Source organism: Lucilia sericata, unplaced genomic scaffold (assembly GCF_015586225.1).
Source record: "Lucilia sericata isolate MDLA Ls3-8-SP2 unplaced genomic scaffold, ASM1558622v1 Contig001688F_arrow, whole genome shotgun sequence".
NCBI classification, from domain to species: domain Eukaryota; kingdom Metazoa; phylum Arthropoda; class Insecta; order Diptera; family Calliphoridae; genus Lucilia; species Lucilia sericata.
This window is the reverse complement of record NW_023995598.1, coordinates 47,551-69,796: the sequence shown is the minus strand read 5'-3', so window position 1 is coordinate 69,796 and position 22,246 is coordinate 47,551. Positions and strand designations below refer to the sequence as shown.

Genomic DNA, 22,246 nt, shown 5'->3' with positions numbered 1-22,246 from the left:
CAAAATATTAATTTTTAATATTTTGTACTGTACTTGTAATTATCAGAGTTTTCTTCATTAAATTTTCTAAAGAGGATCTCATATGTGGTGTATGGTCAATTGTTGACCTATCCTCATAACTTTTTGTAGACTGATTTTGGTTCATATAAAACTTGTTTACATTCGCTGTTCTCGCATTTTTATACCGGCAATTAGCGTTCATGTAATTTTATTAAGTGGCTTATATGGGGGGGTAGGGTGAATTACCGACACATTCCGCATGAAATTCGGAGCGAATTTCATAACCGTATTTATAACTCATATTTTAAGCCAGTAATGATCGTTTAAGAAATTTTCTAAAGGAACCTTGTATGGGCGGTAGGGTAAATTATGGACCGATCCTCCCTAAATTTAGTGGAGAGATTTTGGCACGTATTAAACTTATGTGCGTCAATTTTCGTCACTACATTAATATTTTTAAGCCAGTAATGAGCAGTATAGTTATTTGCAGAGGGGGCCTTATATGGGGGAAGGGTCATTTATGGGCCGATCCAAAAAAAAATTGGTACCGAGATTTTGGCTCGTAAGAAACTTACGTGTGTAGCATTTCATCGCTTTACTCTTATTTTTAAGACAGTAATGAGCGTTAAAGCTATTTCCTGAAGTGGACCCAATAGGGGGAGAAGGGCCAATTATGGACCTATCCATATTAAAGTTATTAAAAAGATTTGGCTCGCGAGGAACTTAATTGTGTAAAATTTTATTGCTATATTCGTATTTTTTAGCCAATAATGAGCGTTAAAGTCATTTTCAGAAGGGGACCTTATATGGGGGGTAGGGTCATTTATTTGCCGATCTTAAAAAAAAATTCGCAGAGCGATTTCGGTTCGTAAGAATCTTATTTATACCGAATTTCATCGCTATACTCGCATTTTTGGACCAGTAATGAGTGTTAAAGTAATTTTCTAAAGGGGACCTTATATGAGGGGTAGGGTCAATTATGGACCGATCCTCAAAAAATTTGGTAAAAAGATTTAGGCTCACATGAAACTTATTTATGTCGAATTTCATCGCTATACTTGCATTTTGTGGCCAGTAATGAGTGTTAAAGTCATTTTCAGAAGGGGACCTTATATGGGGGGTAGGGTCATTTATGGGCCGATCCTGAAAAAATTTGGTAGAAAGATTTTGGCTCATATGGAACTTATTTATGTCGAATTTCATCGCTATACTTGTACTTCTGAAGCAGTTATGCCCGTTGAAGCTGTTTTTGGAGGTCCACTTGTATGGGGGCTATCCGAAAAAGTGGACCGATATTGCCCATTTTCAATACCAAACAAACCTTAACAATAGAGAATATTTATGCAAAATTTCAACTGCCTAGCTCCTCTCGTGTGGTCCCTATCGTGATTTCAACAGACAGACGGACAGACGGACAGACGGACGGACAGACGGACGGACATGGCTAGATCGTCTTAGAATTTAATAAGGACTCGGAATATATATACTTTTATGGGTCTATGAGCAATATTTCGATGTGTTACAAACGGAATGACAAAATCAATATACCCCCCATCTTTTTTGATGGTGGGTATAAAAACAACGTACACCCTAAACAATTTTCAACAATGAAAGTAAATAAGTTCATCTTGTTTCATTCTTTTTTGTACATTTAATTTGAAAAGTTGTTTCTATGTGAATAAATTATCATTCTTATGTGCATTGATTACATTTTGTTTATAAATATTTGCATTTTACACTACTGCAATTTAATCATCAAAATTAAAAATAACCAAATATTTTTTTCAGTGCAATTTCATTGAAAAAATGCCAATATTGTGTGTGTAGTGGTGATTTATTTATCTGCCTCTCTATACGCCGGTATATGATTTAAATGATTCATATAGTGTGACAACTCTAAGGGATCTATAGTCGACATAAAGCCCACAATGGTTAGTGCCGGAACCAAACATTGCAACAAAGTAGCAATCACCCTATTTTAGCCCTTTGCTTGATAGAATACGAATTTCTACTACCCACTACCGATAGGCGTCTTACTTTTTTCTATTATGGATTATTTCATGGCAGAATAATTTGTCCAGTTTGTTTTTCAACTTTAGCAGTTGTTTTCAAAACAAAAACAAAAAGCCATCACTATACCCCCAAAGGTAGGTAAATAACAAGGAATATTTTGGAAGTCAACAAGTATTTATCCTCTAATGTTTACATTTAACACAATCACTTAAAATAAAACTAAACATCTCTAGCATGATGTAATAAATTAGTGCATCCTGATCTCTAGTATATTTTCCCAAATAAAAGGTTTTTAAAAATATATATGATTATTACTTACAGAATATCAAGAAGATCTACATATGTCCCATTTAAAGCAAAAAATGCAACTTTAACAGTCCTTTAGCCCATTCCGCAAGAGCAACGCCATGTAGATAATCCGGATTAAATGAATACGAGATGACAAAAGTTAATTTATTTTCAATAGCGGTTGGCGGTAACATGGCAGCCAGCAGTTCGCAGCGGGAAAATGTGGCAGTAAAGAGGCCTTCCTAAACGCATTATACACTATAATATGAGACTTTTGGTTACTTTTTCGATCTTTACTGATATTAATTAAACGTTTAATGAGAATATACAACATGGAACGATAAAGTGTTCTTCAAAAGGTATAATATAAGAGGACTTTTTGGGTACTTTGTAGTTTTTCAAAAGGTGTTTTTTATATTTTCAATAATATTGGTCAGAAACATAAAATTAAACACGCAGGGTTCTGTTCATGGAAATCTGTATGAGTGTTCTTCAGCTGGTACTTTTTGAGTTTTCTATAATATTGAAATATAAATTAAAAAGTAAGTGTTTTTGGTTCTTTTTTGTTTCGTTTTCGTAGAAACATAAAATATAGAGTGAGTGGAAATCTATAGGAAGGGACTTTTGGTACTTTTTCGCTCTACTTTCTGATTTTTCTATATAATTGGACTTAAAGGCATTAAATTAAACACACAGGGTTCCAGTTGAATGGAAATCTGCACAAAGGGATATTTTTTACTTTTTCGTTCCTCAGCCGGTAATTTTAGAGATTTGTAAAGTAATTATTCCCAAAAATATTAAATAAACGTTAAAGGTCCTTTTTGGATTTTCGATAATATTGGTCTTAGAAACATCAAATTTAGCATGCAGGGTTCTGAATGAAAGGAAATGTGTATGAAGGTACTTTGGTACTTTTTATTCTTTAACTGGTACTTTCTGTATTTTCTATAATATCTCTTTTTGAGATTTCTACAATATAATAAACGGTTCTACGTGAATTAAAACCTATATGAAGGTACTTTTTTCTCAATGGTACTCTTTAAATTTTCTTTTACATTAAATCCAGAAACAAACAAGTAAGAAGTCTATATTCGCCTTTGCAGAATCTTATATACCCTTCACCATAGTGTGTTTTAAAATAAATTAATTTTATAAAACTTCAATTTATTAATTTTTCCCGACTCTATCATTACTTTAGCTATAACAAAACAACAACAACAACGCCAAACGAAACAAAACGCAAAAAAAAACTACGCAAAGCATGCTTTGTTTCATTGCAATGAAACCAACACACATCCAAACATACGTTTTTTTTTTGTCAAATCATGCAAAAAATTGTATTTTTCTGATGAAAATTTCAGAGATTGTGTTTGATTTTTGCTCATATCTCCGTTATTTATGGACGGATTTTGCTGATTTAAATAGGAAACTTCTCGAAAGCATGTCTGACAGAATTATTGAATTATATATGTACATACAGTGATTAAAGTATTTTTGTTAAAAACATTTTGGATCTTAAATTTAAATATTATTTATTTTGCCCTTTTTAGTCAATATTACCCATGAGAGTGAAATTTTGTAGGTGTCAAAATACGTCCACATTTTAATTACAAAAGTTTTTAATAAAATTTTCCAAAAACGGTTCCCGAGGCAAGGTATACTTATTTGGCTCCGTACTCAAAAAAATGGTCTCAGTAATAAAAAATATTTTTACACAAAAAATTTAAATTTCAATATACATATTTTGTTCAATAATACAGTCAAATATAGAAATCTTTCACTTCGCGACGGGTAGTCATCTTGACGCGATGCGAAGGCTTATGTGTGATGACCCATGCAGGCCGTGCTGGTAGGGCTACTCATGCCAGAGGGGCTCATGACGAGCACATACTAAGAACTACCCTTCCCACGACTGGTAGCGTCTGTTTCTCCCCGATGGGGCGGCTACCAGTCCAAGTACTTGTCAAAAGATCTCTACTCATCCTTCGGATGTGTATCTTTTGACAGTACAGTCCGTTCGGGATCTTTAGATCCCTAAACTCCACGACGGTCCGTCTAAATCCACCAGCGTCTGTTCCCACATTGGGCGGCTTGGTGGTCTGCAAGCACATCATATGCAGAATCATATACTTGGCAGCAAGTATAAAATGCACACCGTTTTTAATGTCCAATGTCCGACAAGAAACCGTGCCCCGCGTATCCGGTAAGGGGCCTAATAATCTCCGGAGACCCTACCCCCACGGCGAAGGCGACAGGCTGTGGAGAGTCGAGTGCTACTGCCACCCAGGTTAGTCCGGCGGAGACACCGGGTCGGGCTAGTCTGAATGCTACCGGCGCCAAACCCAAAACAAAAGCGTCTGCGGATTTAGGGAAGCCTGGATCCTGCAGTCGCAAAACAATAACAGCATCTGGCTCCAAAGCTGGATGCAGCAAAATAAGCAGCGAGGCACCTCTGGACGTCACCCCAAGTACCGTATTGGCAAAATGCCGATAAAACCCCCTGTTTCGGGGACTACTAAGGCCACCAAAACCAAGGTAGCAACCCCAGTGCCGGTTATGCACGAGGGAACTGCGAACAAGATTTCGGGTTCTCAAACGGCATCTCCCAATGCCAACACGGCGAATAGTAAGACCCCCAGGCACGTAACACCAGCAAGAAGGGCCTTCCTACAACGGCGCTCCGCCGCCAAAATTCTAGCGCGCTTAGCTGGCAAGCCAGTTGAGTCGCTAAGTAAAGAGGACAAGTCCTCTCTAGAATGGGCTAAGGGAAAATTGGCCGTTCTGGAGAAGAGTCCCCCCCTCACGTCTAAGGACGCGCCTAAACGGCAACGTTCTGAGGAGGAGACTAATCTTCAGGGCCAGCAGCCCGGGACAAAACGTCCGAAACCGTTGCCCCCCAAGCCGCATGACAGGACCTCCGGTGAAGTGGTTGAGAACCAATTCACGCGTGCTGTCATCGACAGGGGTGACATAGATGGCGCTATGTCTCCATCCAGATGGGACATAGTGCGAAAAAAGCTGATGGGGGTGTTCTGGGAAGTTCTTAAACAGAACCCTGGTCCCCCCCCACAGTGTGAGGACGGCGGTTGGTTTCACAACAGAGTGAAGCTAATGGCCTGTTCCAACGAGCGCTCAGCTTTGCTCCTGAAGCAGGCTGTGTCGCTGATAAAGGATCCGTGGGAAGGTGCTAAGCTGGAAGTGGTCTCTGTGGACGAGATCCCACGAAGGCCTAGATCCACCGCCATAATTCCTGCGGAACCACATAAAAAGGCAGCGATACTGGAGCTTCTACAGGTTGGCAATCTGGATCTTCCAACTCAAGATTGGAAGGTCGTCAGGGTTTCTCAACCTGTAGGAAGCTCCAGAAGGATTGTTGTGATCCTGAACCAGGAGTCTTTGGCGCCGCTTCGTGAGAAACAAGGGAAGGTCTACTACGGCTTCGAGTCGATCTTCCTCCGTGTCTACCGAGGCGATGACAAGGGACTATTGGAACAGGATGATCCCGATCCTGACCAATCCGCTGCGGATATGTCTTGCGACGAGACTGACCTTTCGCTGAGTCAATCAACTTCTAAGTTGGTTAAGGAGGGGGAAGAGTCAGTTGACGAGGACGATCTCCTTGCCTCTGACAAGGAGGACGCCAACGTCACAGTGTTGCGTAAAGACAAAAAAGGAGATGGTGAGAGTAACCCAAATTAATCTCCACCACTCCAAAGCAGCCTCGGCTGCACTGCTCCTCCGAATGGGTGTAAGTGGGGAGGAGCTCGCCCTAGTCCAGGAACCCTGGATTCACCAAGAAAGGGTGAGTGGAATAGGCATGAAAAGCTTTAAGCTATTGTACGCAAAAGGATCTGGTAAGATTCGATCCTGTATAGTAGCCAAAAGCAGTCTCAACATCTTCATTCTTTCTGATTTCAGTGATGAAGACACCGTAGCAGCCATATGGGAGACCAGTGTAGGTGCTATATTGGTTATCTCGGCGTACATGGCTCACGACCACAGCGACCAGCCACCGAACAACCTGGTCTGCAGATCCATAGAGATGGCAAACTCGAAAAGCATGCCGATCATCATGGGGGCTGATGCCAATGCCCATCACACTGTCTGGGGAAGCTCGGACATAAACGCTAGAGGTGAGTCAATCTTTAACTTCATTCTAAGCAATAATCTTGATATTTTAAATACAGGATCCGAACCGACCTTTATTGTTTCAAACAGAAGGGAAGTTCTTGACATTACGCTGGTTAGTTCTATGCATCATGATAGGATAAGGGGATGGAGAGTCCCAAGTGACTGCTCTTTCTCTGACCATCAGTACATCGATTTTGAAATCGTAGTTGACAAAGTGGCCCCAAAGCCCTTTATAAACAGGAGACGAACAGATTGGGAAATGCAAATGGGGCTAATCTCACGTTCACTCCAGGATGTACCGATCATCGAAAACCGATCGGACATAGAAAACGCGGTTGAAACCATAAATCAAGCTTTCAAACACGCGACTTCACTGTCTTGTAAACAGAATATGCACAAAGGCAGATGCAGACCCCCATGGTGGTCTGCGGACATTGCGAAATCTCGAAAAGAGACGCGCAGACTGTTTAACGAGGCAAAGAAAACAGGAAACTGGATTTCTTACAAGACCTCGGTTAATCGTTTCAAGAACCTGGTAAGAAATGCAAAGCGCAAATCTTGGAAAACCTTCTGTAGCGGCGTGGAAGGTTCTTCTGAGACCAGTCGTCTGCGCAAAATCTTATCATCTACTCCTCCTGTCCCAAGTTTCATTCAGAAACCTTGTGGCAGTTGGACGACCAGTAGCCAAGAAACCTTAGAAGTTTTAATGGCAACTCACTTTCCAGGCTGTCAATCTCCGGAAAACGGGACTGACATGCAGTTTACAGATCTCCCAGCTGATACAGGAATATCCATAAATGAAGATAAAATCAACTGGGCGATAAACAGCTTCGACCCCTACAAATCACCGGGTCCTGACGGTATAATACCTGCGGATTTGCAATACAATGCTGTCCATCTTATGCCTTGGCTAACGCGGATATATGATGCCTGTTTAAAATGGTCTTATTTACCCGAACCCTGGACCAAGTGCACAGTGGTCTTCATTCCGAAAGGAGGAAAGACCTCTCACACGAAGCCAAAGGATTTTAGACCAATTAGTCTATCCTCCTTTCTTCTCAAAACTTTGGAAAGGATAATTGATCTGCATCTCAGAATACATATCAAACCTGACCATTTATCAGCATCTCAACATGCCTACATGAAGGGAAAATCTGTTGAGACTGCATTACATTCGCTAGTTTGTCACATTGAAAAGACAATAGCGCAAGGGGAATATACACTGGTTGCCTTCTTGGACATCGAGGGGGCTTTCAACAATGTTCACCCTGGGTCGATAACAACGGCCCTAACTGGTCTGGGTATTAACCAACCAATAACAGCTTTCATCAAGAGATTACTGACTCAGCGAATCATTATCTCCGAAATGGGAGCAGCAAATGTCACAAAAGTGGCAAATCGCGGTACCCCACAAGGTGGAGTTCTATCTCCACTTCTGTGGAACCTAGCGTTGAACCCACTTCTTATGGATCTTAGATCTATGGGATTTAAGGTAATAGCATATGCAGACGATGTGTCTGTAGTAGTATCTGGCAAATATCTGGATACTTTATCGCAAAGGATGGAGATTGCACTCAGGACACTCAGTACATGGAGCAACGTCAGTGGCCTTGGTGTTAATCCATCGAAAACGGAACTTGTTCTCTTCACTAAGAAGTACAAGATACCCACCTTCACTCTCCCACGACTGAATGGGATAGAATTGAAGTTATCGGATAGTGCTAAATATCTGGGAGTAATCCTAGATTCAAAACTATCATGGCATTTGAACACTCAATCTAGAGTATCAAAAGCGGCTGCGGCCTTATACTCGTGTAAAAGAGCAATTGGCAAATCATGGGGCATAAACCCCAAGAATACCAAATGGCTCTTCGACATGGTAGTCAAGCCCATACTATTGTACGGTGCACTTGTATGGTGGAAGTCTGTACAAAAGGACTCACACCGCAAACGTTTTGAGGGAATCCTTCGCACATCAGCTCTGTTGATAACGGGGGCTCTCCGCACCACCCCATCAAAGGCTCTCTTTGTCATGATGGGATGGCTACCTATTGATCTAATGGCCCAAGAGGTTGCCCTCAACGCGGCTATTAGACTCAATACAATTGGTATGTGGCATATGATTCAGTCAGGTCACTCCACCATCCTCAATTGTCTAGGAGAAATTCCTGGCAATATCGACTATTGCATCGCCAAACCGTCTTTTGATAGAAGCTTTTCGGTGAATATCCGAGACGACCCAAATGTGATGGAAACAATCCTCCATGATGGATCGTATAAGGTTTTCACTGATGGCTCAAAATCAAACCATGGTGTAGGCGGTGGCTTTTACATAGCACATTCGGGAACGGAAGTATCATTCAAGCTTCCTGACCAATGTAGCGTCCTTCAGGCTGAACTATCAGCCATTAAACGGGCTGCAAACTGGCTCAGGTTTTATCGAATATACGGTGTTAATATTCGAATTTATACCGACAGCCAGGCAGCCCTTAAGGTTCTAAGTGGTGTCTACACGACGTCAAACTTAGTCCTAGAATGCCGGGCATCCCTTAACGAGATGGCGAAACATTCCACAATAGGACTGTATTGGATTCCAGGACATCAGCAAATTCCTGGTAATACCATCGCGGACTCTCTTGCCAAGTTAGGCTCCTCGCTTGCAGGAGAGCATACCGACCCTTTTGTCGGTATACCGCTTTCAACCTGCAAACGCTCGATACGTGAAAAACTATATGAGCTTGCGCAATGCAGATGGTCGACTGAAGCCACCTGTAGACAGGCAAGGATCATGTGGCCATCTTACGACCCACAAAGATCCCAAGCCCTTTTCTACATTCCGAGAGTTAATCTACGGAACTTAACGGCAGTGGTAACTGGCCACTGGCCTTTCGGACTCCATGCAAGAAGACTGAACTTACCCAGTAACGACTTCTGCAGGAGCTGCCAGGATGAAGAGGAAGAAGAGAGTATAACTCACTTCCTCTGTCATTGTCCTGCCCTAGCTGATCACAGAGTGGGTCTGCTAGGTAGCTATTTTCTGCATGACTTAACGGATCTATCGGAGGTTGATATCCGAAAGATAGATTCCTATATTCGTGCGACAAACTGGTTCGGTGGAAACCAGAGTGATTAGGTTGAAGTGTACTAATACGCCGACCGTTCTCTCTCGTTTCAGGTATCACAAAGGGATCAAAATTCTGGACCCAAGTGTGTCCCCAGTGATGACATCGCGAGGACGACCTGCCTACCTAACCTAACCTAACCTTCACTATACAAAAATAACAATTTAGTTAGTTGTATGATAGAAACAATATAATTTGTTTTTATACACATATCGTCACATAAAACGTAAAAATCCCTATTTAACATTTTTAAATTCTACAGGAGAAGCAAAAAACTATTTAAAATGGAAAGTTTAGTTTCAATCAGCGCGATTTGTTTTTCTTCAAAAGACATTTTTTAACGGTAAATTTCACAGTTGTTTTGACAATTTACAATTTGTATTTACAAATGATTAGTTACGTCTTTTAGCCTTTATATAAAACTGCTTTTGAAGATAGGGCCCTTTGTTTTTCGTCAATAAAATCGCTAATTTTGACCAGCTGAGTCTAATTTTTTTTGAACATTTGGCTTGATGTAATACATCAGAAAATTAAAATGTCGATTTTGAATTTTTTTATACCCTACACCACTTTAGTGGGGAGGGTATGTTGGGTTTTTGCTGATGTTTGAAACGCACAATAATATCGGTCCTATACCCACCTTAAAGTATACCAATCGGCTTCGAATCAATTTCTGAGTCGATTTAGCTATGTCCGTCCGTCCATGTAAACCTTGTAATCAAACTACAGGTCGCAACTTTGAAAATAATCCAATGAAATTTGGTACATTATCTTCTATTGTCCCAGGGACGAAGCCTATTGAAAGATCGGTCCATTATTTCACCTAGCCCCCATACAACTGAACCCCCGAATATGGCTTGTAAACCTTGTAATCAAACTACAGGTCGCAATTTCGAAGATAATTCAATGAAATTTGGTACATTATCTTCTATTGTACCAGAGACTAAGCTTATTGAAAATGGTCAACAATAAGAAAATGGTCAACAATAAGTTCATAATTATGTTTAATATACTCGTATCTCGACAAAAAGCTGCAAAACCAAGTTCTATACTAGCCTTGATGATCCTGATGAATTTTATAATTATAGGGCCTCATTTGACCCTAGCCCCTATACAAAGGCCCCTTCAAAATATGACTTAACAATAAATGGCTTAAGTATATCTGAGGCCAGGTACCATTCAACTTAAATGCATTATTATGAAAACTAAATCACATTTTTTATAACAGGTGTAGGGTATTATATGGTCGGCCTCGCCCGGCTATAATTTCTTACTTGTTTTTAGTTAGGGCCGTTTTAGTTTTAGGTGTGTATTTTTTTTGTACGGAGGCAAAGCCACAAAGTTGCACGTAGCTCTGTCCTGTTAATCTCGGATGTTGATGAAAATGAATTTATTTAAATTATAGTAAAAAGGTGATATGAAGTGATAAAAATAAGTTTAATAAATTGTATGATATTTTGAGAATACAAAACTTCAGCAATTACATATGTGAAAATTATTTACATATGTTTATTCCATATTAATTAAAAAATCGTTTAATGTGTTGTTTTCAAAATTTAATTGATGCCAAAAATTTATCGCTAACGAAGTAGCGGGCAGCAAGCCAATTTTAGACACCGTTTTCATCCCTTCATTACCCGAATTTCTAAAAAGTACCGAAAGGATTTCTAATAGACTTTAATTAGAATAGGATAAATTTAAAGTTTTATTTGTAAGGTCATTTGTTTCGAACATAAATAGGCTAAGAGAAGGTTCTATGGGGACAGTTTTTACCCTTTTAGCTCTATAAAGTCTAGATTTTTAAAAAAATTACCAGACATCTATCAATTATTTTTTTGTATAATAGAGGATACATTTGGAATTTTATTTATATCTTTGCTTCTTTAGGAGATATAAAGGATACTAATTCACCCTTTTTTACCCATTTCTTGCCTTAACCGTTCGAGTTTCCAAAAATCCCTTCTTAGTGGATCTATACAATGCCAAAGGAACCTATAACCAAAATTTCATGATTCTAGCTTTAACGGTTTGGGCTGGGCGATGATGAATCAGTCAGTCAATCAGTCACGCAAGCCTTTTATATATAGATTGAGAGAAGGAGAATGGATAGTTAGCTGCTGGTTTCATACCTACATCCTGTACAAAAATATTTTAACTGATTAAAGGTGAGTCAGAATAATTATGAATTTTACGTACATAGTTGTGGAACTAATTAAAATTTTCCTCGGATATTATTATTAGTCTACTAAACTCACCTGCAAACAAATCAACTGTAGTAATGGGCGTCACAATTGTATTACATTCGACACCATTACAACTGGAACCATTTTTTCTTTTCCGTACACTATCCACGGTGAACCAGAATTCATCAAACACATAAATCCAATGTCGCAAAACAGAATTTGGATGTAAAACCATTTGTCTTCTGCAGGGCGATTTAATACGATTAACCTTAGAATCCAATACGCATATATTAGGATACATCTCACCAACAAGGGCGGCTTTAATGACAGAACAATTCGATTTGAGATTTATATAATGCATACTAAGATCAACTTTGCTATATATTAATTGTGATGATCTTAAGGATCTAACCAATTGAGTACGGATATTGCAGTCCTGTTCCAACAGGCCATTCAAAATGAAATTATATTAAAATCAAAAACCAATTCCTCATTTCTATAGTTATTTTTCCATTCCTGATACAGACGCAAGAATATCAAGTGATCGGAAGGAATACCTTCAAATAAATGTTGTTTTTCTTCTTTTATATTATGACGCAATAAATCTTTGCAGGGTTCATTTAAATGATTCATATAGTGTGACAACTCTAAGGGATCTATAGTCGACATAAAGCCCACAATGGTTAGTACCGGAACCAAACATTGCAACAAAGTAGCAATCACCATATTTTGGCCCTTTGCTTGATAGAATACGAATTTCGACTAGCCACTACCGATGGGCGTCTACTTTTTATACCCTCCACCACCATCAGTGGTGATAGAGGGTATATATAAGTTTGTCATTCCGTGTGTAACACCAAAAAATATTCATCTTAGACCCAACAAAGTATATATATTCTGGATCCTTATGAAATTCTGAGTCGATTTAGCTATGTCCGTCTGTCCGTCTGTCTGTCTGTCTGGTTAAAACACGCTCACGCAAAAACTAAGCAAATAAAATCAACCAAATTCACTGAGAGTATTCATTGTTTTCCTAAGCAGTTTGGTATTGAAAATCAGCAAAAGCGGTTCACAACGTAAAAAGTTATGAGTAAAAATTTCAGACTACCTCAAAAAAATTAAGTTTTTTTCCCCAATTCTTGAGTAGTTTTCTCAGAAACTACCAAAGATAATTCGACAAATTTTGTCACAGATTATTTTGTTCATCTATAGATTAATTATGTTTAAAATTGTAACAATCGATCCCAAATTTCCCATAGCCCCCATACAAAGGTACATATTCCTGGAAATTAATTTATCGTTAATAACTTCCTCAAATATATCGGTATCAACACAAAATTTTGTACATATTGACTTTATATGAACAGGAATTAAAACTACCGACTTAGATCTGTATCGGTCCACAATTGGTCATAGCTCCCATATAAGGTCCACTTTCGAAAATCACTTAAATGAACATATTTTATTGAAAAATAAAGCTATCGGGATAAAATTCGACATGAATATGTTTTGTATATACATAAATCATTCTACGGAAGTTTTTTCCGGATCGGTCCATAATTGGTCATAGCTCCCATATAAGGTTCACATCCGAAAATTACTTAAACGAGCATAATTCATAGATAAATAAAGCAATCTGGATAAAATTCGACATGAATGTGTTTTGTGTGTATATGAATTACTCTACGAAATTTGTTCCGGATCGGTCCATAATCGGTCATAGCTCCCATATAAGGTCCACATCCGAAAATCACTCAAATGCGCATAATTCATTGATTAATAAAGCTATCAGGGTAGAACCCGAGGTGAATATGTTCTGTATATAGATATAAATCATTCAGTGAAATTTTTTCCGGATCAGTTCACAATTGGTACTAGCTCCCATATAAGGTCCACATCCTAAAATCGCTTAAACAAGCTTAATTCATTGATAAATAAAGCTATCGGGATAAAATTCGATATGAATATGTTTTGTGTGTAAATATTAATTATTTTACGAATTTTTTTTTCGGATCGGTCCATAATTGGTCATAGCTCACATATAAGGTCCGCATCCGAAAATCACTTAAATGCGCATAATTCATTGATAAATGAAGCTATCAGGGTAAAACTCGACGTGAATTTGTTTTGTATATGTAAATCATTCGTGAAAAATTTCCACATCGGTCCATAATTGGTTACATTCCATATAAGGAATTTTTTCAGCGTCGGTATATAACTAGCTCCCATATAAGGTTCACTTCTGAAAACCACATAATACCACATAATTTATTATTAAACTCGACATGAGTATGTTCTGTGTATAGATAAATCATTTTGAATTTTTTTTTCGAATTGGTACATTATTGGTCATAGTTCCCATATAAGTTATTGGCAGGATCGGAACATAATAGGTCGAAGAATAATCGGTCGATATCTGAAAATCACTTAATACAAATGTTTCTTGTCCTAATCAAAATTAGTTACATACATACATGCATAAATAAGTTACAAAATGATAAATAGTATCTTAATTACGGAAACAAAACATGTGCCGGGTTTTACAATTCTCCATAAGGAAAATAAGTACTTAAGTACTTAGTATGTACTTTAATACTTAAGTAAAATTTATTTCTTTAGTATAAACTATAAATTCGGCCCTATAACATATTTATTTTGGGTTTTAATAAAAAGTAGTTTGCAGGTGGAGGGTATTTAAGATTCGGCAGTGCCGAATATAGCAATCTAACTTGTTTCTATTATGGATTATTTCATGGCAGAATAATTTGTCCAGTTTGTTTTTTCAACTTTAGCAGTCGTTTTCAAAACTATAACAAAAAGCCATCACTATACCCCCAAAGGTAGGTAAATAACAAGGAATATTTTGGAAGTCAACAAGTATTTATCTTCTAATGTTTACATTTAACACAATCATTTAAAATAAAACTAAACATCTCTAGCATGATGTAATAACTTAGTGCATCCTGATCTCTAGTATATTTTCCCAAATAAAAGGTTTTTAAAAATATATATGATTATTACTTACAGAATATCAAGAAGATCTACATATGTCCCATTTAAAGCAAAAAAATGCAACTTTAACAGTCCTTTAGCCCATTCCGCAAGAGCAACGCCATGTAGATAATCCGGATTAAATGAATACGAGATGACAAAAGTTAATTTATTTTCAATAGCAGTTGGCGGTAACATTGCAGCCAGCAGTTCGCAGCGGGAAAAGTGTCAGTAAAGAGGCCTTCCTAAAGGCATTATACACTAGTTCCATGAAACGTATAGTAGTTCCGAAACAACTTCTTAGAATCAGTTTAAAAAAATGTCAAAAAGTTAAAAATTCATAAACTTATTTTTATCGAAATTGAAATTGCATTCATATGTATGTATATTTCTGCATATAACTGATTTATAAGGAACTAGCTTGCTGCCCGCTACTTCGTTAGCGATAAATTTTTGGCATTAATTAAATTTTGAAAACAACACTTTATACCATTTTTTAATTAATATGGGATATACATATGTAAATAATTTTCACATATGTAGGTTTTTAGCAAATTTTTTATTCTCAAAATATCATACAATTGATTAAACTCATTTTTATAACTTCATATCACCTTTTTACTCTAATTTAAATAAATTCATTTTCATTAACATCCGAGATTTTGGATTAACAGGACAGACCTAAGTGCAACTTTGTGGCATTGCCTCCGTAAAAAATACATACCTAAAACTAAAACGGCCCTAACTAAAAAAATTCAAAATCGACATTTTCATTTTCTGATGTATTACATCAAGCCAAATGTTCAAAAAAAATTAGACTCCGTTGGTCAAAATTAGGGATTTTATTGACGAAAAACAAAGGGCCCTATCTTCAAAAGCAGTTTTATATAAAGGCTAAAAGACGTAACTAATCATTTGTAACTACAAATTGTAAATTGTCAAAACAACTGAGAAATTTACCGTTAAAAAATGTCTTTTGAAGAAAAACAGATCGCGCCGATTGAAACTAAACTTTCCATTTTAAATAGTTTTTTTGCTCCTCCTGTAGAATTTAAAAAATGTTAAATAGGGATTTTTTCGTTTTATGTGACGATATATGTAAAAAAAACAAATTATATTGTTGTAAGATACAACTAACTAAATTGTTATTTTTGTATAGTGAAAGATTTCTATATTTGACTGTATTATTAAACAAAATATGTATATTGAAATTGTAACGTTAAAAGTCGTCGCCTCGTTTTTAACGTACAATTATTTTTTATTATTATTTTATTTATATTTAATAATCGAATTAAAAATACTTTTCTTTGTTTTATAATTTAACGACTATTTACTTATTTATGCAACGCCACCTGGGTGTAAAAGAAATTTAAATTACTTTATAGAATTTTTTAAATTTAACGTTTATATGGTTAAGCAATGCCATCTAGGTGTAAGAATCCTACTTAGTTAAGATCGTAAACCTTTAAAATACAACAATATATACTAAGATACCATTATAAGCAACCATGTACTTGACTGCGAAAATTTAATATAAAAGGAGTCATAGTTAAGTAGTGTGAGTCAGTCTTCGCCGAGCTTCGAGTTAGGTAAGACAAGTTACTTGTACGGTGGTTGGACCGCTGGCAAATAATTTATCTTATTAAATGAGCTATTGTGAAGCAATGATTCTGGTGGTTGGACCGCTACGAACCTTTGCTTAAGAATACTCTTTATTAGATGAAGTGTGGTTGTTGCGGAGTTTGGAATTCCCAACAACACACTTATCTGACGTGGGGGAGTTTCTCCGCTAGTGTTACTCTCGTGGTTGGACCGCAAGAGTGTATCTGCTTGTGAGAACTCCATGAAGCAAGGTTGAGGTTTAAGTGAGAAATAAACTTTATAACGTTGTGAAAAATACGTGTTGTTCTTATTTCTCTCGGTCTACAAAAATATAAATTTTTGTAATGAACCACTGGCACCGGCAAGTATACCCCAGCCAGAGACAACGTTACAATGGCGCCCGAGCAGGGACCGAGAGATTAAGAAAGTGGTGTTAAAAAAAAGGGAGTTTACAAAAAAACAAAAGTAGACTGTATCAAAACTGTGAATGATTGAACAAAAAGAACATAATAAAAGAACTGTGTTAAAAGAAAAATATTATTATAAAATAATGATCGCGAAAGGAAACAAGAATTAAAAACAAATAGAACTAACTGAATTAAAAACTTTAATTGTGCGTGGAATCGTGTTTTATCCTTGTTTTATGTTTTATAAGAAAAATAAAAGAATTACGGTGAAAAAAAAAAAAATAATATAATATGTTGAAATCAAGTTGGGCATATACTTTAAAACGTGACGAACTATCGCGCCGAACACGACGAAGATGAAACTAAACGATTATTAGAGATACAATTAACACATGAGCAAAATTCATTAGCGTTACCTGGTTCGAGAAACGGTACCACCCCTTCACCTGTTAAAATAGAATTAAATCATCCGGTTAGTCAACCATCAGTAGCAGTGTCGGTTCCAGCTTGTGACACAGATAACATCAAAACAAATTTAATTGAATATGTAAGAAAATGGGGACTTTCGTATGATGGAGGACGAGAGCCTTTAGCATTCATCGAACGAATAGAAGAATTAGCCGAAATTTATAACGTACCTTTAAATCAATTTCCACGAATTATGCCTGAATTTTTACGTGATAGAGCACTTATCTGGTTTAGAAATAACAATGGACACTGGCAAGTATGGAGATCATTTAAATCCGATTTTTTATCATTTTTTCTACCTTCGAGATATTTTGAGAAATTAGAAGATGAAATCCGTAAAAGAATTCAACGTCCAAGAGAAGTTTTTAAAAATTATGTCTTATCAATTCAAAATTTAATGCGCCATTCTAACTTATCAGAAGAACAAAAGTTGCAGCGAATATTTCAAAATGCTCTTCCAGACTATCAGTGGTATATTAAACGAAAAGATTTCTCATCCTTAGCTGAATTAATAACATTAGCTGAAGATTTAGAAAGCATTCCATCAACACATTCACAAACTCGCGTAGAAAACCCACGTGCTTTAGCCAGTACCACAATAGGCCCAGAAAATAATTGCTATCGTTGCGGTAACCCTGGACATTATGCAGCAAGTTGCTCTAGTAATTATAATAACCGCTCGGGAAATGCTTCTGGAGGTCGTCGGAACTGAGGGACGACGAGCCTCCGAAAACGCAACCCTCAAATAATAATACTAGTTTACAAAGTGAAGATTCGCGTTTAACCGCCTCAATACTATTATGTGGAAAAATCGTCAAAGCAACTATTGATACCGGAGCTAGTAGAAATTTTATCCAAGAAGATTTTGTGAAAACGCTTAGCAAAAATCCAACGTATTCAAATGAAGACATCGATGTAATATTGGCAGATGGCTCTGTCAGATCCTTATCACGAGCCGTAGAATTTAATGTGGTACTAGGAAATATTTCAAAAACTTGTAATTTTCTAGTGATGTCAGAAACTAGCGAAAACATTATTGTGGGATTAGATTTTATGCGTATTTTCAATACAACTATTCACATGGCTGGTTTAACACTAGACTGTACTAAGACAGAAGCAAAGTGTATGAGTGTGGATGAAATCAGCAATGAGGAGATACCTCGAGAAGACAATGAAGAACGTAAACATGATAGTAATATAATATTAAAGGAAGAAACCCAAGATATCATCAACAAATTTCTAGAAAATGAGCTGTCCAAATTTCAAAATATGCATGGTCTATCAACAATTACAACTCATAAAATAATCGTCACGGAAGATCGCCCTGTTAAAATTCGTTACACCCCCAGAAACCCTGCTATGCAAAATATAATTGATGCTGAAATCAACAAATTAATTTCACAAGGATGTATAGAACCGTCACATAGCCCATATTGCTTTCCAATCACCCTTGTAAAGAAGAAAAACGGAACCTGGAGAACATGTATGGATTTTCGACAATTAAATGCTAGGTCAGTACCTGATGCATACCCTCTTCCACGTATAGACAGTATTTTAAACCGACTTCGAGAAGCAAAATATATCAGTAGTCTAGATTTAAAAAATGGATATTGGCAGATACCAATGGATGAGGATAGTAAAAAGTTCACTGCTTTTGCTGTTCCTGGCCGTGGTTTATACCAGTGGCGAGTAATGCCATTTGGACTTCATTCTGCGCCAGCAACTTTCCAACGTGCATTAGATAGTATAATCGGACCCGAAATGGAACCCCATGCTTTCGCATACCTTGATGATATCATTGTAGTAGGAAAAACTCTAGAAGAACATATGAATAACCTAAAAGAAGTCTTTCATAGACTGAGAAATGCAACTTTAAAAATTAATGTAGAGAAATGTAAATTCTTCAAAAGTGAAACAAAATATTTGGGACATGTTGTGAGTGAGGAAGGTATAAAAACTGATCCGGATAAGGTATCCGCAATCGCAAAAATTCAAGTCCCGAAGAATGTTAAAGATGTTAGAAGATTTTTAGGAATTGCCTCGTGGTATCGTAGATTCGTACCAGATTTCGCAACCATATCGCAACCGTTAACACAACTATTAAAGAAAGGTAAACACTGGAGATGGGAAGCTGATCAGCAACAATCATTTGAATTATTAAAAACCAAACTTACGAAAGCACCGGTATTAGCATGTCCGGATTTTGCAAAAACATTTACATTACAAACGGATGCTAGTAACTATGGATTAGGAGCTGTTTTAACTCAAGAAATTGAAGGTAGTGAAAGAGTAATAGCTTATGCTAGTCGTCATCTCAACGGAGCGGAGAAGAACTATTCAGCGACTGAAAAGGAATGCTTGGCCATTTTATGGGGCATTCGGAAAATGCGAGCTTATGTAGAAGGTTATAAATTCGTAGTCATCACCGATCATCTAGCTTTAAAGTGGCTAAATTCTATAGAGAGTCCTGCCGGCAGATTGGCCCGATGGGCACTTGAACTACAACAATACAATTTTACAGTAAAATATAGAAAAGGTAAACACAACATCGTCGCTGACGCACTATCACACAATCCAGTAGAAGTTGCAAACTTAGTTAACTGTGAACCATTAAAAACAAACGAATGCGCGTGGATTCAGAAAATGAAGAAGAAGGTGAAAGAGAACCCTATAAAATACTTTGATTACGCAATTGTTGAAAATCAACTATACCGCCATTTCCCACAAGAGTTAAGAGATGGAGATGGTACTTCGTGGAAATTATGTGTCGCTGTAGATCTAAGGAATAGAGTTCTTCAAGAAAATCATGACAGTGCCACTGCTGGACACCTAGGAATACGTAAAACAATAAATAGAATCGCTAACCGTTACTATTGGCCGGGAATGTCGAGAGATGTAAATCGTTATATTCGACGATGTATGTCCTGTCAACGTTACAAGATAAGCCAACAGAAACCAGTTGGAGAAATGTTAACAAGATTGCCTGATGAACCATGGGCTACCCTTTGCGCTGACTTTGTAGGTCCCTTGCCCAGGTCAAAACATGGAAATACTATGTTATTGGTTTTCTTTGATAAATTTTCCAAGTGGACTGAGTTGGTGCCGATGCGTAAAGCTACTACAGATGGAGTAATAAAGTCGTTTCGTGAACGAATACTTTCTCGATATGGTATTCCTAAAGTCTTAATAACAGATAATGGAACACAATTTACCTCAAGGAATTTTAAACGTTTTCTAAATGAATTAGGCGTAAATCAGCAGCTTACTGCACCATACACTCCACAGGAAAATCCTACTGAAAGAGCTAACCGAACAATCAAGACAATAATCGCGCAATTCTCAAGTGATCAACACAATAGATGGGATGAGTTACTCCCCGAGATTATGCTGGCTGTAAATACGAGTGTATCTGAATCAACAGGATTTTCACCAGCATTTATAACTCAAGGAAGAGACCCACGTTTACCAAAAACATTGTACGATGAGGTAACCATTGGTACAGGAGTAGAAAGTTTGAGTTCATCGAGACGAAAAGATGAAATGAAAGATGTATTCGAAATTGTTAAGAGAAATTTGAGCAAATCATTCGAAAACCAGAAAAGATATTATAATCTAAGAAGGCGTCAATGGAAACCGAAAGTTGGTGAACTAGTTTGGCTCCGACAACACCCCCTATCGAAGGCTACAGATAATTTTGCGGCAAAACTGGCTCCCAAATTTGAAGGCCCGTATTCCGTGAAACATTTTCTATCACCTGTAATAGTAAAAATTCAGAGAATAGAAAATCAGGAAGTTAGAACAGCACATTTAAATGAAATTAAACCTTATATAAATTAGTATTTCTTATTACTAATTCTATATTCTTTTTAACTATTCCTTAGACGACCGACAGAAATAAAAAGAAAAATGGACGGTAAGAAGAAATTCGATGACACCAGCAAGAAGTTCCGAAAACGTATGGAAGAAGAGAAAGCGAAGGTTCGTCGAACCATATTTATTGATGACGAGATGCCAACAACCAGCAAAAAGAGAAAGACATGCAACCAACCCAGAAAAACGGCAACATATTTTCGTATGAGCTCTGCAAAACCCCAAGCAACAGTCCGTACAAAAGAGAAATTGCAGGAAAAGACGGAAGATGTTTGCAAGGAGAACCAAACGCCACTAAAGAACAAATATATCTCACCCAACAAGGGTAAAGATCCTGTGAGAAAGCACAACAAGGATGAAGTTATATGCCTGTCGTCCGACGAAGGAGAAAATGTAAGATCATGAATGCTTAAACCCCACTGTCGAAGAAAATATACCATCCTACTCCCGGTAACGACGTGGTAAACTCGCCTATGTATGCGCCACCAAATTACCATATTGATAATCTGGGTAACGAGGAACAAGAACCATGGTTCAGCCCGCTTTATGGTGAACCAGAAGTTCCAATGACACCTGGAAAATCAAATAACGACGCATATTCTCCGCCGTGCGACAGATGCAATAGTAATGATTGCAGTGAAGAAGAATTATTGCCACGACCGGAAGACGATGTAGAAATGCCATCTCCTGATGAAATGGAAGAAATCTTTCGTTCTTCATTTGGACACTTCGACGATACATTATGTCTCCGGCAACCATCACCAACATCAACATCATCACCAAAATCGTCAACATCATCACCTCAAAGAAAAAGAAGAGGCTGGTTCACCATTGACGTCAAAGACGAAAGATGCCATAATTTTTGCGGTCATATGGGTTATCAAAGATCCATTATCTATCGATTCTGGGTCGACCAAGCCAAACAATATCCAGAAATCGGTGCTGATGCAAATGCAAATAAAGAAAATCAATATCTTGATTCGCCCAGTTCATCCCAATTGTCATGGCTAGAAGTTTCACCGAACCCCAGACTGGTCACCACCACTCCAGCACCTATGAGACGTTTGTCACAAAGCTCGGCTGAAAAATCACCAAGCCTTACGCCCGTGATATCATTGTTTTCAACTCCAATATTGTCACCACTTAATCTGTCAATATTATCTTCAGTGGG

The 22,246-nt window shown here is 37.5% G+C and overlaps 1 protein-coding gene across 2 annotated transcripts; it reads left to right on the top strand.

The window, feature by feature from the left end:
• Window positions 1-5,725: 5,725 nt before the first annotated feature.
• LOC119612429 lies at window positions 5,726-9,670 on the top strand. 2 transcript variants are annotated; one of them, XR_005232140.1, is made up of 3 exons: window positions 5,726-6,155; window positions 6,220-6,434; window positions 9,608-9,670. XR_005232140.1 is itself a non-coding variant. In XM_037968235.1 (2 exons), exons 1-2 carry the CDS (start codon window positions 5,978-5,980, stop codon window positions 9,652-9,654), a joined length of 504 nt encoding a protein of 167 aa, XP_037824163.1. In that variant the 5' UTR covers window positions 5,726-5,977; the 3' UTR covers window positions 9,655-9,670. The 2 variants fall into 2 exon arrangements, 1 of the variants encoding a protein (XP_037824163.1); XM_037968235.1 differs by having other exon boundaries at window positions 5,726-6,434.
• The last annotated feature ends 12,576 nt before the right edge of the window (window positions 9,671-22,246 follow it).

What these genes read in the sequence shown, in the direction of transcription:
- LOC119612429 (XM_037968235.1), top strand. Translation starts at nt 5,978, where the DNA reads ATGGTGAGAGTAACCCAAATTAATCTCCACCACTCCAAAGCAGCCTCG. An exon ending in CTCGGACATAAACGCTAGAG is followed by an intron (nt 6,435 to 9,607) that starts GTGAGTCAATCT and finishes CTCTCGTTTCAG; the next exon opens with GTATCACAAAGGGATCAAAA.